The sequence below is a fragment of the Drosophila elegans genome, unplaced genomic scaffold (assembly GCF_018152505.1).
Source record: "Drosophila elegans isolate 14027-0461.03 unplaced genomic scaffold, ASM1815250v1 contig_536, whole genome shotgun sequence".
In the NCBI taxonomy this organism is placed as follows: Eukaryota; Metazoa; Arthropoda; class Insecta; order Diptera; family Drosophilidae; genus Drosophila; species Drosophila elegans.
In genome coordinates this window covers 570,053-588,695 of record NW_024545919.1, presented here as the reverse complement: position 1 = coordinate 588,695, position 18,643 = coordinate 570,053, and the positions used below count along the sequence as shown (strand labels likewise).

The following is an 18,643-nucleotide window of genomic DNA, read 5'->3' as shown; positions in this document are numbered from 1 at the left end:
TTTATGGAAACTATATGATATAGTCGTCCGATTTTAAACAAATTTCAAATGTAATTCCAAAATAATAATCCATTACATAATATCGAAGAACTTCAAAGATATTTAAAAAACATCAAAGCTATAATTATTTTTCATTTATTTTCCGATTGTTCCTATCCGGCTGGTTCCGACCTATGTACTACCTGCAATAGAATGACGACTTTTGGAAAGTTTCATGCAAATAGCCTAAAAACTGAGAGACTGGTTTGTCTAGAAACGGACGGACAGACGTACATGGCTAGATCGACTCTCCTAGTGATGCTGATCATTCTTGATCAGCATATATGTATATATACATATCATAGGGTCGGTGATGTCTCCTTCACTGTGTTGCAAACTTCTGACTAAAATTATAATGAGCTGTATAATAGTATGCTGAAAATTCGGTTGTGATTTAGTATTTTTTTTAATAATTTAGATGATTTTTACTTAGGATTTTCACCAAGAGTGCGGACTTAAGCAAGAAAAAATTAAAAAATATATGCGGGGGTCCTGGCACGTTGTTGGAAGGAACTTTCCTCCGGCCCCCAAGGCGCGATAACCTAATTCAATGAATAAGTTAACGGCGTAGCCGGAGTTTCTTTAATAAATGCAAAACAAAACTGACTTTAAGCTAACAAGAAATGCTACTTCATAGCTGTGTTTGCCGGATATGCACGAGCTTCCGGTCAAATGCTGTGTCAGCTATTTGGCCAGCGCTCAAACTTCGGACATTTGATCATTGATTCTCTGTCCGGTTAACTTTAGTTAACTTATATACACGTCACAGATGTGCATTGGTGCACCGCAACAAGAAGTACACCGCACACACACAATGTTTTTGTAAGTTTGTGTGTCAAAACACCGCATCAAGAATTGATGCGCTGTTTTTTTATACCCTTATAATTTCAGTCAGAAGTTTGCAACGCAGTGAAGGAGACATCTCCGACCCTATAAAGTATATATATTCTTGATCAGCATCACTAGGAGAGCCGATCTAGCCATGTCCGTCTGTCCGTCTGTCCGTCCGTTTCTACGCAAACTAGTCTCTCAGTTTTTAAGCTATATGCATGAAACTTTCCCAAAAGTTGTCTTTCTATTGCAGGTAGTATATAAGTCGGAACGAGCCGGATCGGACGACTATGGCATATAGCTCCCATAATCGAAAAAAAACAACAAAAACAACAATCGAAAAAAAAAATAAAAAAAAATTATAACTTTGCTGTTTTTTAATTTTTTTGTTAGTTATTCGAGATATAGTAATGGCTAAATATTTCAGAGTTAAGATTTAAATTTCATTCAAATCGGACGACTACAGCATATAGCTCCCATAGGAACAATCATAAAAAAAAATAAAAAAAAATTATAACTTTGGTGTTTTTTAATTTGTTTTTTAGTTCTTCGATATATAGTCATGTTTAAATATTTGAGAATTACGGTTTAAATTTCATCAAAATCGGAAGACTATAGCATATAGCTCCCATAGGAACAATCGTATAGCCGTCATAGGAACTATCGAATAATTAAGCTGCAAATCATTATAGCTTCAATGTTTTTAAACATACACGCAAGTAAATCATAATTTTAACGTTTTCAAGAGTATTTAGTTTTTGAAATAGCTGCAAGGGTATATGAACTTCGGCTTGCCAAAGTTTGCTTGCTTTCTTGTTTTTTACTCGTTTCTGTTATGCGTCGTTTTATGCGGTACCAAAAAGAACTGCATCTTTTGCCATGGTAGACTTATTACTCTTGTGAGCGGCTACCGCATACACATTGTGAATGCCAAGCGATCTTGCAATGATTTACTTGTTTTTGGTTGGTTTGATGTAGTTGTCGGCTCACAACTTCCTTCAACTATGGGCTGAGATGTTCCTTTTTATCGTCAGCCTCCCTTTGACACTTTCGAGCAATACTTGTATTTTTTATAAGAATGTGTACCATTGACTTAAAGCCGCCTCCAGTCACAGCTGAAAGCGGGCGGCAATTATCAACAATCCACTTGGAAACAGCATTTAGCGCCTCTTTTTTGTCAGGAGTAGAAACAGTCCTCAGGGCAGTTGGTCGCTTATAAGCTTGACAGCATTTGTGCCTGCTTAAATTGGAGGTTTGATTGCTAAAACATTTTAATATTTTTCGGTTTCCTTAATAATTTCAGCCAACACATTCCACACGAAACTTTTCCCCTTTCTCTTGTAAAATCCACTTGCAATCTGTCACGACCCTGTCAATTAAAATCTCCCGAATAATGAAGTCAGTGAATAGAACGTAATAAGTCAAAGAAACTGTAATCTTCATATTGTTTTCTTGCATATTGTCATTCTTCTATGTTATATTCGCCTTCTTTGATTTTCGGCATGTGCATTTTGCAGCGCACCAAAAAAGAATGTGCGAAAATGACGCGCATAAAAGCAAAAGAGTACATTTTTGAGTGTGTCTTTGTCTGTGCCCTACTTACAAACATTACCAACGCAACTTCATATTATGCGGTGTTAGTGGCACCTCTAAATACATCTAGAGGGGCTATCGCTTTGAAACTTGTACTAGAAAATTGCTATAAAAATATAGGACAAGAATTTGCCATATCGTACCACTATAGCTCTCATAGGAACAATCAGAAAAAAAATGAAAAAAAAAATTATAAATTTTTTGTTTTTACATTTTTGTTAGTTTTTTAAGATTTAGTAATAGTTTTTTTCCCGAGTTTCGGTTTTAATATTATTGAAATCGGACAACTATATCATATAGTTTTCATTAATACGACAAAGAACAGAACGCAATCGTAAAAATTGGCACTCCCAAGAAAATAATGAGATATTATTTTTAAGAAAAGAATATAAACACAAAACATAACACAAAAACGACAATACAAACCAACAAACGGCAACAAACTACAACACACAGCAGAAGCACTTTTTTTTTTTAAATTGAGGTTAGGTAACCTTTTCGTATAGTTGCAAGCCGTTCGGCACCTTTCGGCACTTGAATTATACATTTTTATATTCTTAAAATGCTTGAGAGTATTATACAAAAAGATTTGTTTGTGGCGAAGAATGCCATCACAACTAAAACTCTAACCAAACACAGAAAAGACAAACCAAGAAAGCTCACAATTATGTACTATATACAAAATTAATTTACACAAAACACAACTCATACTACATGTCCTTTTTTTTAAATGGAAGTTAATTCCATTATTTAAAACTTTAAGCACTTTCATTGCACTAAAACTTGTTTTTAATAAGCTTAAAAATGTTGTATAGGTAAGCTTCCCTTGCACGTTGCTTACGCTGAAATACCCAATGAATATCATGCTCTCTCTTTCGATTTTATTCTTGAAGAGGACATTTAGAGCAAAACAGATGAATAAATTAAAATAGCTAGACCGATTATAAATAAGAATTGGTACATTAAAAGTCAAATTTTTGACTTTGATTTTTTTATTTATGGCCTATGAAACCGACCTCTGTGCACCGGCACCGCTTCTTAGGAGAGTATATTTGTAGTGGTCAAAATAATAATAATAATATTTTCGGTTCTTTCCATAGCGAAGCGTGTGCCGATCGCGGCAAGAGTTCAAATCTAATTGACTGGCCGTTCCCTCAACGTGCTCTCAAGTCACCTCTCTCATGCCACTTCTCTAATGTACTCATCTTCTATCTCGCGCGACCGGGCCGCCCTCGACGGTTATGCTGTTCCCCAAAAGGGAAAGCAACACTGTCTCGCTAGAGTGGCAATACATGGTATTTGGTACCTTCTTAGAATTGGATAGCCGCTTAATAAGTTAACAGTTTCCAGAATTCAAATAATTCCAAGTACTGCGTCACGGCCTTCCCGACAGGCCCGCGTAGTCGTGTACTCCTGTTTATAACCCAATAAGCGTTACTAAAATTCTCTGCTTTCACTTACTTATTGACAATACTTTCAACATAAATTACTATAATCATTATAATGGTAACGAATTCAATATCATCATATCATCTTTCACATTTGATATTTGTTTCCAACTGGACTTTCATATTTCACAAGTCGTCCTCCTAACTCCAGCCATGTATCCATACAGGATTATGGTGCAGTCCCAAGAAAGCTCCCACCTTACATCGACGCAAGATAATGGTGCAGCATTATATAAACTCCCGCCATGCATCCACACAGGATTATGGTGCAGCATAACAAAAGCTATCGGCATGAATCCACACAAGATCATGGTGCAGCATTACATAAACTCCCGCTATGCATCCACACAGGATCATGGTGCAGCTTCTAATAACATAACATTACGTATTCGATAAAGATTTCTTACATTACAATTCTTCTTGCATTGGGCTTTTAGTCTTCACTTAGTCTATTTGGGCGGCAGGTTTATAAAGATTACTAAGTTAAACTTGTGTTTTGTTAATATTTTGTACAGCTCTGAAGACGGACCCTGACGGGGGTTCTAAATATATTGGAGAAAGTAGAAGAAAGTGTCCTTTGAATAAAGGAAAAATAGGCACTAAAAATACCCTGACCTTGAGTCAGACAAAACACACCAGAATAACAATACTAGGTCCCCAAGAATATTAAATAATATTTTGCTGCAAAACTTTAACTCTTCGTTGATAATTTGTATAAAGTCGTCGAGAAGTTCAGGAAGGGAAAATCATAGCCAGTTGTCAAAACAGAGATCCAGAGCTTCTTTGCTATCGAATGCAATGCCGGTACTGCAACCAAATTTTGCGGTTACCGGTATTGTGCCGGTTAAAAAAAAAAAAAAAAACATATTTTCTCTTAATTTCTAACATAAACCTCTTTTATTATACCCTTGCAGAGGGTATTATAATTTCAGTCAGAAGTTTGCAACGCAGTGAAGGTGACATCTCCGACCCTATAAAGTATATATATTCTTGATCAGTATCACTAGGAGATTTTATCTAGCCATGTCAGTCTGTCCGTCCGTTCCTACGCAAACTAGTCTTTGAGTTTTAAAGCTATCTGCAAGAAACTTTCCCAAAAGTTTTCTTTCTATTGCAGGTAGTATATAAGTCGGATCGAGCCGGATCGGACGACTATAGCATATAGCTCCCATAGGAACAATCGGAAAAATAAATAGAAGTTTTTTAATTTTTTTTTTTAGTTCTTCGAGATATAGTAATGGTTAAATATTTTATAATTACGGTTTAAATTTCATCCAAATCGGACGACTATATCATATAGCTCCCATAGAAATAATAAAAATATATAAAATAACTCTACTAATTGAGCTGCAAATCATCACAGCTTCAATGTTTTTAAACATATACGCAAGTAAATCATAATTTTAATGTTTTCAAAAATGTTTAATTCTTGCAATAGCTGCAAGGGTATATGAACTTCGACTTGACGAAGTTTGCTTTCCTTCTTGTTTAATAAAAAAAATTAATGAGAATATTTGAAGTTTCTAGGAGCTTGGAGTTTATTTACATATTTACTTATGTACGCTTATCAAATAATTGTTATTTACTTACCGACATCTTTTTCCCACAAAAATCAAATTTTGTCTTGTAACATGTACAATTCGGTAGAAATTGGTTTGTATGAATCAACAATTACATTTTTTTATCTACATATCTGGTTGAGATATATTATATTTCGGTAACAAAAACAAATTGTTTCAGTTCCGCAAATAGCAAATGTGCTTGATTCCCTTGGATTGATTAGTCCAACCGAATTATAATTCGGTGTTAAATGTTTCTACAGAATTTTGATCAAATACGGCTTGGTTGGGATTAATCTATTGCCGTCGAAATACAGAAACTCTGGAACGAGATTGTTCTAGATTTAAACCATTTGAAAAATCTTTTCTGCACTTCTCCCAGATACAAGGGACAAATTCACGGGTTCGCAGATGCTTGTAAAAGAGGCTAGAGAGTTGTTGCATTACATTGAAATTGAATATATTTGTAAGCCTTTTGATCGCAAGGCCAGAGCCCCGCCAATACCTAGGCTGGAATCATGTATAGCGGTGTTGTTAACTAGAACATTTCGAAAATTTCAGCATAAATATAATAACGCAAAATATGTTTTTACCATTCCTTCATTCTTACAACATTGACCAGAGTCGTGGCCGGTACTAATGGCTTCATTGCCGACACCGAAAGAAGTAAGGAAGAAATCAATGGTTCTATAAAACAACAAGGAACAGAGTACAATAATCAACCAAATCATTGGAAGATCTTTAAAACCATTCGCGAAAGTGGACTAAAAAAATGGTTTAATTCTATCATTGAAACATAATTTTGACTTCAATATAACATATTAGTCGATTTCATACGCCAAAACTAAAAGTATACCATTTACAAGCTGTTCATATCAAAACTATTTCTTAAAAGACCAATGATCTTAAACATATTATGTTGGTGTTTCTATCTTATTCGCTCGCGTTGAGAATTGAGACAATAAAATTAAAGTAAACTCTTGCATTAAAGTGAAATTATAAGAAATCTTATATGTTAGGTATAGCACAATTACATACATTCACCGATCTAAAATATTAATATGCTGTATTTATAGACCGAACAGACAAAGATACTTTAAGAATGTTATTGAAATATTTTCTAGGGTATTTTTAAATTATAACAACATAATACTGACAGGTAACCTAAACTGCAATTTGCTTAATAATTTTACTTTTGGTGGGGACTTGGAGTCTCTGGGGTTAAAAATCGTCAATACACATTATACTAAGAATAACAAGAAAGGAAGCAAACTTCGGCGAGCCGAAGTTCATATACCCTTGCAGCTATTGAAAAAATTAAATATTCTTAAGGACATTCCTATGGTAGCTATATGATATCGTTCTCCGATTTTAATATAATTAAAAGCGTAATTCTGAACTGTCAAATAATTAAATAATCAAAAATAATTTCTAAAAAAATAAACAAATTAAAAAAGTTAAATTTTGTAAAAATTTTTTTTAATATTTGTATTGTTCCTATGGGAGCTTTATGTTATAGTCGTCCGATTTTGACGAAATTTAAACCGTAATTCTGAAATAATTAACAATTACTATATGTCGAAGAACTAAAAAAATAAATTAAAAAAGAGCAAAGTTATAATTATTTTATATTTTTTTCCGATTGTTCCTATGGGAGCTATATGATATAGTCGTCCGTTTTTGATGAAATTTAAAACGTAATTTTTATACCCTTGCAGAGGGTATTATAATTTCAGTCAGAAGTTTGCAACGCAGTGAAGGAGACATCTCCGACCCTATAAAGTATATATATTCTTGATCAGCATCACTAGTAGAGTCGATCTAGCCATGTCCGTCTGTCCGTCCGTCTGTCCGTCTGTCAGTCTGTCCGTCTGTCCGTCCGTTTATATGCAAACTAGTCTCTCAGTTTTAAAGCTATCTGCATGAAACTTTCCCAAAAGTTGTATTTCTACTGCAGGTAGTATATAAGTCGGAACGAGCCGGATCGGACGACTATAGCATATAGCTCCCATAGGAACAATCGGAAAAATAAATTTAAAAAAATTATAACTTTGCTGTTTTTTAATTTTTTGTTTAGTTCTTCGACGTTTAGTAATGGTTAAATATTTCCGATTTACGGCTTAAATTTCATCAAAATTGGACGACTATAGCATATACCTCCCATAGGAACAATCGGAAAAATAAATGAAAAAAATTATAACTTTGCTGTTTTTTAATTTTTTGTTTAGTCCTTCGACACTTAGTAATGGTTAAATATTTTCGATTAAGGTTTAAATTATATAAAAATCGGACGACTATAGCATATAGCTCCCATAGGAACAATCGGAAAAATAAATGAAAAAAATGATAACTTTTCTGTTTTTTAATTTTTTGTTCAGTTCTTCGACATATAGCAATGGTTAAATTTTTCAGAATTATGGTTTAGATTTTATCAAAATCGGACGTCTATATCATATAGCTCCCATAGAAATAATAAAAATATATAAAATAACTATCAAATAATTGAGCTGCTAATCATCATAGCTTCAATGTTTTTAAAAATATACGCAGTAAATCATAATTTTAATGTTTTCAAAAATGTTAAATTCTTGCAATAGCTGCAAGGGTATATGAACTTCGGCTTGCCGAAGTTTGCTTTCTTTCTTGTTTTTTATTTATTTTTTCGATTGTTCCCATTGGAGCTATATGAAGTAGTTTTCCGATTTTAATGAAATTATAACCGTAATTCAAAAATATATGTAAAATGTAAACACACATAAACAAAACATAAATATTCTACTTTCAGTTTTTATCTTTGTTTTTATTTTTTGGCGGATAAAAGAGATAAGCCCTAAAACCCACGATTTTCTGCTTTGCTTTGGAAAATGCTTGTTTGTAGGTAACGGTTTTCCATTTGTTTTGCCCGCGATTTTTAGAAAAATACTACACACAGGTAGAGAAAAGCGTAAAAAATCACGTTATTCTGTTTTGTTTAAGCAAATGCGTGTGTTTTGCTAAAGTCTTAAAGTCCTTATTCATTTAGCAATACTTTACAATGGGTGTATTACTGGTTACGATCGGACCATCACAGCAGATTTTCAACTCTACGGCTATATACATATAGTAGTCTCCTATGCACACGCTCTTGGTGCGCATCGTCACTACATGTAATGTCGTCCATTGTTGAACGTTTAAGTGTATGTATGTATGTACGTCTTGGAAAACATTGTCAAAACTCTGTTTCCCGCTCGACCGATAAGACCAGCATACGGGTTGCTACAGGAACCCTTCGAACTATTTAACAACGATAAACTTACTCAGGCAATATGAAAGCACCAGGACCGCACAATATCTTGACCGAATGATGATGAATGTTAATAGCGCCGTTCTTCTATATGGATGTGAAGTCTGGGCTGATATGCTTTAAACCAAATGCAGACTGAAGCCTCTTTTTGTTGTTCAAAAAACTTCTGCCATCCGAATAATAAGCGCTGATCGAACAGTATCGTGTGCAGCACTTGTTTTAGGAGGAGTTGACCAGTTGGCCAGAGAACGAAACAAACTTTACGGCTTCAGACAAGCGGGCGGAGCGTATAGTCAAGCTCTTTTAGATTGCAAAAGGGAGAGACGACACCGGGACGTAGACTACTACTTGACCCAAGCGCTTAAGGCTGATGGCTACTTCAGCTCGTTTTTGCATGAGATGGGCAAAGCACAGAAGCCAGCTGTGCGTATGTAGATGCTAAATGTGTCAATGCAGCCATATTTGGATGCCAATAGACAACCAATTTGGTATAGATTGACAATCGAGTAGAGGCGAGCCGTAGAGCTTTGTATGTGAATAAACGGCCTGATGAGGGTTTTTAGTGGGTGCGAGCACCACACACCACATCTACGACGGTTGAGTGTGATGTAGAAGGCATTTTAAATTAATAAAAAAGCGGAAGGTATCGAATAATCGCTTTTAAAAAGCGCAAACGTCAGAAAATTGTCTTAGACTATTCACGACTCACGAGCTCTGATGATGTTTGTATTTGCTTCTGCAAATACCTGATACCTTAAAAATCCTAATTAAAATCTTAAGACAGTTAAAAATAAGAACGGAGGGAAACTTTGGCAAGCTGAAGTTTATATATCCTTGCAGCTATTTCAAAAATAAAATATTCTTGAAAACATTTAAATAATGATTTATTTGCCTATATGTTTAAAAAAATTGACGCTATGGTCGTTCCTATGACAATATATAAAATCATTAATAATAATGAAATAATTAAACTAAATATTACTAAAACCAAAAGAAATAAAGAAAAAAGTAAAAAATAGAGAAGATTCAATTTTTTTTCATTTAATTATTGTAATGTTCCCATATTTTCAATGCGAGCTATATGATATAGTCGTCCGTTCCGGCTCGTTTCGACTTATACTATTTACTTGCGTAGAAACGGACGGGCAGTCAGACATTGCTAGATCGATTCTCCTTGTGATGCTGATCAAGAATATTTATACTTTTAAGGGTCGGAAAAGTCTCCTTCACTGCGTTGCAAATTTCTGACTGAAATTATAAGATGCTCTGCAAGGGTATAAAAAGGAATAATTAAATGAATATATTTGGGATAGTTTCAACTTAGATTTTAGCTTGCGAAAAATCGAACGGGCAAGACTAGGTCGACTCAACTGAAAATTTTGATAGAGAATAAACTATATATCCTTAATGGCTTCAAATTAAATAATGAAGATAAATTTCCTTAGCATTAAATTCTTCTTATCTAAATGGATGGAGATCATACATAGAAAGCATGCTCTCAGTCAAGTCCAAAAGTCCTTTACAAGAAATTTTTAAATCACTAAGTCACCGAGCTTCCAAGGGCAAAAACTTCGCGGGTTGGTCCCCTTCACTGCCATGCAAATTTGATAATGAAGATAAATTTCCTTAGCATTAAAATCTTCGAATTCTCATCAAAAAGGATGGAGAACATACACAGAAAGGATGCTCTCTGGCCGGGGTACAGATCTCAGTCAACTTCAGAAGTCCTTTACAAGAAATTTTTAAATCACTGAGACACCGAGCTTCCAAGGGCAAAAATTTAACGGGTTGGACCTTCAGCGAGGCCAAGGCGGACAGAATTATTCGGAGCGAGCGATAATGCAGATCGACTCGGCTGATGATGCTTATAGAGAATATACTATATTTCTTTCTTATGGCTTGAATTTTCCCATTCATTTCCTTGCAAAATAGATTGTTAGATTGAAAACTTTTGTGTTATTCACTTCCTGAATCAAAAGATTTTTATTTTTAAATAAGGCATGCGTACACCGAGAAAAAGAACCGTTCTCAATCTCAGTTTCAGTATTTCTCTGCTTAATAGTGCGGATTTACCGAAATCAAGAAGACTGATTTTTTCAAGTACATGGTTGCCCATATTTGACGGACCCATCTGACGACGCCATAACTTTTGACAGAGATGACAGATCGCTTATGGACATACCGCGTTTGAAGCGTCAGTCCAAGCAGATTTTTACCATGGAACAATACACGCTACGCGAGAGTCATCGAAATGGCCGAAGATGACGATCAATTTTGGAACAAAATTATCATGTCCGATGAGGCCCATTTCACATTGAATGGGACCGTAAATAAGCAAAAAAAAGCCACCGCGTTCGTCCGATTTGACGCCGCCTGACTTCTTCTTGTGGGGATTTTTGAAGTCTAAGGTTTACGTTAACAAGCCAAGGGCCCTAGAAGAGCTCAAGGACAACATTCGTGAAGAAATAGCCGCTATTCCGGCCGAAATGTTGGCGAAAACGATGGAAAATGCTGCAAAAAGGGCACAACACGCCATCAACGCCAGAGGCGGCCATTTGAAAGATATCATATTCAAAAATTGATGTAAACAAATCTACTTGGAACAAATTAAATGATTAAGATTGCCAACCGCCAAATTTTTATTTTTTTCTTTGATTTTTTAAAAAAAAACATGGGTCCGTCGAATATGGGCAACCCTGTATGTATGATTTCAGAAAAAGTCTTCTCGGCTGAAAGATTAAAGCGTTTTCAAAATCAAAAATGATTTACCAAGAAGACTTATTCTCAAATCCTGAATATTCAGTCTTAAAAAAGCAGTCTTGATCTGAGAAAATTTCTTTTTAATTTCGGTAAATTTGTTTTGAAATTGAGAGTGTTGATGAATTCAAGGCACTCGAAGTTAACATCGGTCCTTAGAAAAAAAAATGATTAAACAGTGTAACAATGTATATATGTATTCGAATTTCAAAACTAAATTGTCTGAAAAAAAAATGGTTAAAAAAATTTGAGGCGTGGTTCTTCTTAAAAAAAAATATATAATTAAATTCTAACTCTTTGACGACTGTGACGTAGTGCGAGCATTTACGAGTCGAAAAAGATTAAGAATCAAAGGAACCAAAAAAACAAATACATACATGGAGTGCAACAGCGTCACTTGCACTTAAATAAAATGAAAATTATTATATAAAGTATTATTTCAACATACATATATGTAAATAATAATAATTATATATTTAATTTTCATTTAATGAAATATTAATTACTAACTGTGCAATTATCGCTGGGCCTACATCGCCGCGGGAGAATCTTAAATGGGAAAATACTAGGCCCCAAGTATACTTCGGTAACTTTCCAAACAATTTGAGAAAGAACTTCTCTCCCAATTTTTATCTTTTCCAATTTTTTAAGTTATAGACAAATTTCACCTCGAGTCTTTTCGATTAGCGAAATCGAGAGCAAAGAAAAAAACATTTTTTCACCGATTTCAAGAACGTTTCTTCTTGATAAAGTGAAAAATAAAAAACCTGAAATAGAGCAGATTTGCTCTTGGTCTTTTCGTTCTCAAATTTTCTCGGTATAAAAACGTAATACAAGATCTTTGTTAGCTATAATTGTAAGCTGAATGATCTGAAAATATTAGATTTAATTTTCTTTATCTAAGCTAGCTATGTAGATCTTTGACTTATAAATACTATTCCATGATTTCAGAGGACACAATATTACCTTCCTTAGTGGATTTCCTGCTGATTTTAACATTGAAGGCCTGCACGAAGTAACACCTAGCGGTTTAGTTGAATATATTCATAACTACACCAATTGGGATCTATTGGGTTCTCGAATGGCTGGAGAAATGCCCATTAAGCCGTGGGACGGTCTGCGATACGCTTTCGAAGTAAGTTACAAATTTAAATTTATTTTAACAATGTTTTGAAACTTTTTTGAGTTTAGTTCATTGTAAACAAGAAAAATGCAAATAATTTTTGCCTTCAAGCAGTCAATTGGTGAGTTTAAATATAGAGTAGCTGCAAAAAAAAAAAAAAATTGTATTGCTTTATGTTAAAAATGTTAGTTTTTAGTGCATATGTCTATTGTTTCTTCGTTTCTATTATTTACGAAACGAGTGTATATCGATAACATTACGCAAATTTGCTATATCTCGTTTTATATTACAGCATTTTAAAAAATATTTATACAGGGGTATATAAACTTCGACTTTCCGAAGTTTGCTTTCTTTCCTGTTTTCAATAATTTTCTTTAAGAAAATCTTAAAGCAAAGTTGAAAACTTACCTTATTATGGTCAAAAAATTACAAAACATTTGTTAAAGTACCTGATACAACAAATTATTGGTGCATATTGTTTTTTCCTTATAAAAAAAGTGCAAAAGCTATTATCGAAATCTTGGGTGTATAGTTTTATTTGAAAATTAAGCTTACGAAATTACAACATCAAGTGATTACAAATTTCGAATATATGTAATAAGAAACTTAAAGCAGGATATTAATAGTCAATATTGTTACCGTTGTTCAGAATTACGAAATTAAGTTGGGATGGCATGGAATCCCCCAAAGATTTAAGGTGAGTTGAATTAATATTGGGCCATTCTTGGTCTATTGCGTTTTAAGGTTGTCTCAAACTGTATCCCGTTCCTTTACACTTGTTAGAGAGGATACCCCACAAATACTCAATTTCTAATGGCGTGGCCAGTCCAAGAAAGGTTTAGTTTCGGTTTGGAAAGAAGGATTGGTGACCTAAGCTGCGTGTATTAATGCATTGTCCTGCTGAAACGTCCAGTCGTCCCCATTCATATAGAGTAATCACCAAACTCTATAAGCTTACTGACCGGAAGACCCACATACATATGACCATTCATTCAGGTAGAGATGTAGCACAACGGAAAATTTTCCCTGTAGGACAACGCAGCCCGTAACTATCAGAACCATCTAGACTAAACTTCTTTTCATCAATAAAAATTACGTTATTACGTTAGTTGCAAACTCATGGCTAGCTTTCTTGTGACGCTGCAGAAGCTTGGGTTAAGGTACCATGGAGGTATGTTTCAGTAACGGATTTTCATGGTCCGGTACCTGTTTACTGTTTTTGTGATATCGGTGATATTCGCACCGCTATCATGCATTCTTTTTTGTCTGTCTCTTGTTACACGATAGCTGATAGCAAAATATTCAAATCAAATGCACTATTTTGAACAGTTACATACTTGCAATAAATATCTTAAGCTAATTTTTGCAACTCAGCTTTCGAAAACGCTATTATCAGCAGAAACATTCAGCTCGGACTGATGTGCACATATAATGATTAACTATGCAGCACCGAATGCGCGCGCCCATTTTCAAAACAACGATACAAGGATTGAAAGGAGAAAAAACAATTTTTGGTCAGTTAACAAAAAAAAAGAATTGCTCGTTTTCAGAAACGTGGCGAAAAAACAACAAAAATAGCTATGCACATATTAGTCTGTGTATACAGTACTTTCATAAAAAAAAAAACAAACAAAAGATTTCTTGCTAAGAAAGCATTTAAATTTCGGAATCAGCCAACTAGCTCAAATGTGCCCAACAATGCAAAACAAATCAGTATGCGGGTCAATTCTAAAACACATATAAATGTATAGGCAGACTTACAAGCACTAATGCTCCACTCCCGACTTCGCCGGTCTCCCTTCAATGGTATTGGGTACATAGCAATCGAGTTATTTGGAGTACTTGACTCAAATTATGATAAGGAAATGACAAATACCATAAGCAAAGTAGAAGCAAACGAAGGATTCCTGATGGGGCTGCTAAAAAACCAAACTTCAATGATGGACTTAAATATCAACATCTTCAAAGGGAACAAGGTGGCAACTGATAATCGTTTAACGGTGTTGGAGCCCCATATCGCCTTAAGCAAGCAGGAGGGCGGAAAATATCAGGGCGAACAACTTACGCAACCATACATAGTAATAACAGCTCCTCTGATGTTGCTAACCACTAGCCTAAAACGAATACAAACGGAGTTAAAAAACTTATTGACTAATATTCGTCATCGGACTATTCGTCATACTCTGGTCTCTCCGAAGCAACAAAAAGAACAACACGATAAAGTCAGAGACCACTTAGTACCAGACCAAATGCTACCGGTCTCAACGGAAGATGCAATCGAACTGTACAAAATCATGCAAGCAAATGGAACCACAACATACACTCATGTCATAGTCTGCGTGACATTTCCATTGGTGTCCACAACTTCTCAAAAAGTCTACAGTGTTATTCAAATCACTACATGGATGTCAGGAACATGGAACTTATTCAAACTAAGGTTTAACATTATTGTGGTCAACGCCCACAGAGATCAATTAATGGGATTCACTGAGCAACAATACCAACGATGCCAAACTGTTCTCAGCAATGTTCACATCTGTTGCACTCATCCGTATTCAACGAAGAGGACTAGTGTGAATTCAAATCATCCAACAACAAATCGTCAACGCATTGCGATATAATTAAAACAATTTCAGGATTGGTTTATGTCAAAACTTCACAACTAAACAACTGCATCTTTGCAACCCGTTACCCACTGGATCTTCAATCTGTCTGTAACGGTCAGCAGTCAACGATACACATAGAAAGAACTGGGTTACTATCTCTTTCATCTGGATGCACTGCTTGCAATTCCAACATCAGCATGAAAACGATAGGCACGATTTCAAGCGAGTTACGCTCATCCTTCAGTCGATTTGGAAATATAAGATATCATGTACAATCAACATCGATGCCACCCAAAAATTCCGACGAACGAACAACCGATTCAGCAAACAAAAAGCTGGATGAAATTTATTCATTTATTTATTCGCCAATGGATATATCCTTATCTGGCTATCACCTAACTTAACTTAAAACTAAGTATTAATTAAGTATTAATTAAAAAGTTTTCCCTAAGTAATTGCCTAAGCACATCCTTTTTGGATCCCCAAACCAATCGAATTCTTAGTGGCAAAGAGTTAAAAAGTCTTAAAGTTCTTAAAATTGGCTCGTTACGCGCATAGTTAGTCCTCGCAGAACTTTCAAAAAATGGGATGAAGGTACGGAGACTCCTGGCAGGGATATTGAATTTAATTGAGCTTAATATTAAAGGACTATCTATATTACCAATTATAACATCATTAATAAAGAGCAAGCTCGCTATCGAACGGCGATCTTCTAGACTGCAGGTATGCAGAAGGCAACATTGGCTAGAGTAAGCTGGCAAAGGTTCCGAAAAGTTTAACGGCTGAAGTGCAAATTTTAGGTACTTTTTCTGCAGCCTCTCAATTCTATTGATATGGACAACACTTGACGGGTTCCAAATAAAGGAAGCATATTCCACTCTTGAACGCACAAAAGCTGAGAACACTATCAGTCGTGAGTACGGGTCCTTAAAAAGTATGGTGTTTCTTTTGACAAATCCGAACATTGCATATGCCTTCGGCAGAACATGGTTCATATGGTTAATAAACAAAAATTTACTGTCGAAAAGGACCCCAAGATCCATAATCTCAGTAAGTGCAGAGAGTGAATGGTTATTGATAACATATGTAGAAAGAATATTTAAGATACATTTACTATAGCGAACAACATAACATTTATTTAGGTTGAGAGGTAAATAGTTCTGAATACACCATATACTGATTTTGTTCAAGTCCGATTGTAGCAAATAGCTGTCATTTAAGGAATTCACTCGCATGTATATTTTAAGGTCATCCGCATAAAGAAGATACTTGGCAGATTTAATGCAGAAACAAATATCATTAATGAAAATAATGAAAAGCAAAGGAACCAGAGAACTGCCTTGAGGAAGACCAGAGGTTGCTTCAAAGAGGTTAGAAACAAACCCGCTGACCTCAACATGGTAGGATCGGTTTGCCAAATAAGAAGAGATCCAATTTAGAAAAGAGCCGTGAGTACCAAGCTTAGAAAGTTTTGCTTGCAAGGCAGAGTGAGAAACCTTATCAAAAGCCTTGGCGAAATCAGTATAAACTGTGTCCACTTGGGAATGTAACTCAAAGGCTTGTATGCAATGTTTAGCGAAAATAGCTAAATTCGAGGTAGTAGAATGACCAGGCATGAACCCGTGCTGATTAGGGTCAATATAAGTACGTATCAGGAAGGATAATTTTTTAACTACAATTCTCTCGAATAGCTTGGCAATATTGCTTATTTTAGCAATCGGCCTGTAATTAGAAACCTCAGACATGCTTCCGCCTTTATGAACCGGCAAAATTTTGGCAATTTTCCATCTAGAAATAAATTTGCCCTGAAGTAGCGAAGACGAGAAGATCATCTTAAGGGGTAGAAGAAGACTGTGATAAAATTTTTTAAGAAAAAATGAAACTCCATCAATGTCAGGCTTAATGGAGTCCTCAAATTGTGAAATAGCTTCAGAAATGTCATCATCATTAATTTCAAGGGAACCAATATTACACATTTCCGGAATATTATTTAGAATTTGCTGGTCATTCCAGTCACAAGCAGGCTCAAAATTGGCCGAAAAAAAGGAAGCAAATAAGTTTGCAATAGTTGTCCCAGAATTAGCTGTAGTATTGTTATATGACACAGTTGACGGTTTGGAAGAGTAAGATTTCTTTGAATTAATAAAACGCCAGAACACATTTGGATTTGACTTTAAGCTATTTTCAATGTCGGAAATGTATTGATTATAAAGAAATTTATTAAGAAACTCAAATTCCCGCTTATGCTGTCTATATCTATCACGATCTAATGGATTACCCATCTAATGAACCGTTTATAGAACTTATTTCTTAGATTTTTATATTTCTGGAGACCTTTTGTATACCAAGGAAGCCTATAGGAACCCCGTACCTTGATTGAACACGTGCTGTCAAGAATGTTTTTAAAGCGACAAGAAAGTTATTGTAATTGGTCTCAATGCAAGCATTTGATAGCAAGGAAACCCAATCCATAGACATGAGGCAATCACTTACGGCAACCGAGCTGGCATGATTAAAATTATACATAGGAATAAAGTTAACAACTGGTAAGAAATTATAAAATTCAATATTAAAGCATAAGGGCTTATGATGAACATCACAACTAGAAATACTAAATTCAGCAAGGTTTACCGAGGAATGAACAATAGAATTGATGAATATTAAATCTAGTAGCCTATGCAAATCATTAAAGATGTAATTTATCTGGGTGAGGCCCATACTATAACAATCATCGATAACAATAATTTCATGTGGCTGGTGTACATTGCCAGGCACCATAGCAAGGGATTGCGGTTCGCATGTATGGTCATGATCCCAAATTAAAATCTCCTGTCACAACAAGACCAACAGTGTCATCTATGCTGGCATGTAGGCAGGCAATGTTATTCATATGCGGCTGATAAAGCGTAAAGTCACTTCCAGTGGGAATATAAGAAGCAACTACAGTCTTCCCAGACAATCCAGATACTTCAACAGCCAACTGGTCCAGTAGTGAGTCCTCGTTTGAAAGAACAGCTGCGCAGCAGGAGAAGGTACGACGGACAGCCACAATGACGCCTCCACCTCTCTCGCACTTCATTCTGCTGAAGTCTCTATCCTTGCGATAGACATGGAATAAATTAGTATCGAAGAACTCATTGGAGTTGAAGTTGAGGTTGAGCCAGGTTTCAACCAATATTATTATGTCGTAATAACTGTTGGAAGTGCTCATGAAGACAGACTGAGTTTTAGTTCTCATTCCAGATATGTTTTGAAAATAAATTTTAAGGCAATTAGTTCCTATTCTTTTGACTGATGAATTCTCAGAAACTGTTGCCATAGTTTCATAACGGAAGTCATGAAATGGTATCGAAAAATCCACATGCGGCCTTTTCCTCGCAAGCCCAAAAAAGCCATTCAGAGCC

General features: G+C 35.2%; 1 protein-coding gene across 2 annotated transcripts in view; it reads left to right on the top strand.

The window, feature by feature from the left end:
* LOC108146783 (UDP-glucuronosyltransferase 2C1-like) overlaps positions 1 to 18,643 on the top strand; it is a 122,269-nt gene that overhangs the window by 64,248 nt on the left and 39,378 nt on the right. For both annotated transcript variants that reach the window (XM_041709986.1, XM_041709987.1), the window contains exon 4: positions 12,462 to 12,645. In XM_041709986.1, coding sequence (XP_041565920.1) covers positions 12,462 to 12,645 — 184 coding nt within the window. The remainder of the gene's footprint in view (positions 1 to 12,461; positions 12,646 to 18,643) is intronic.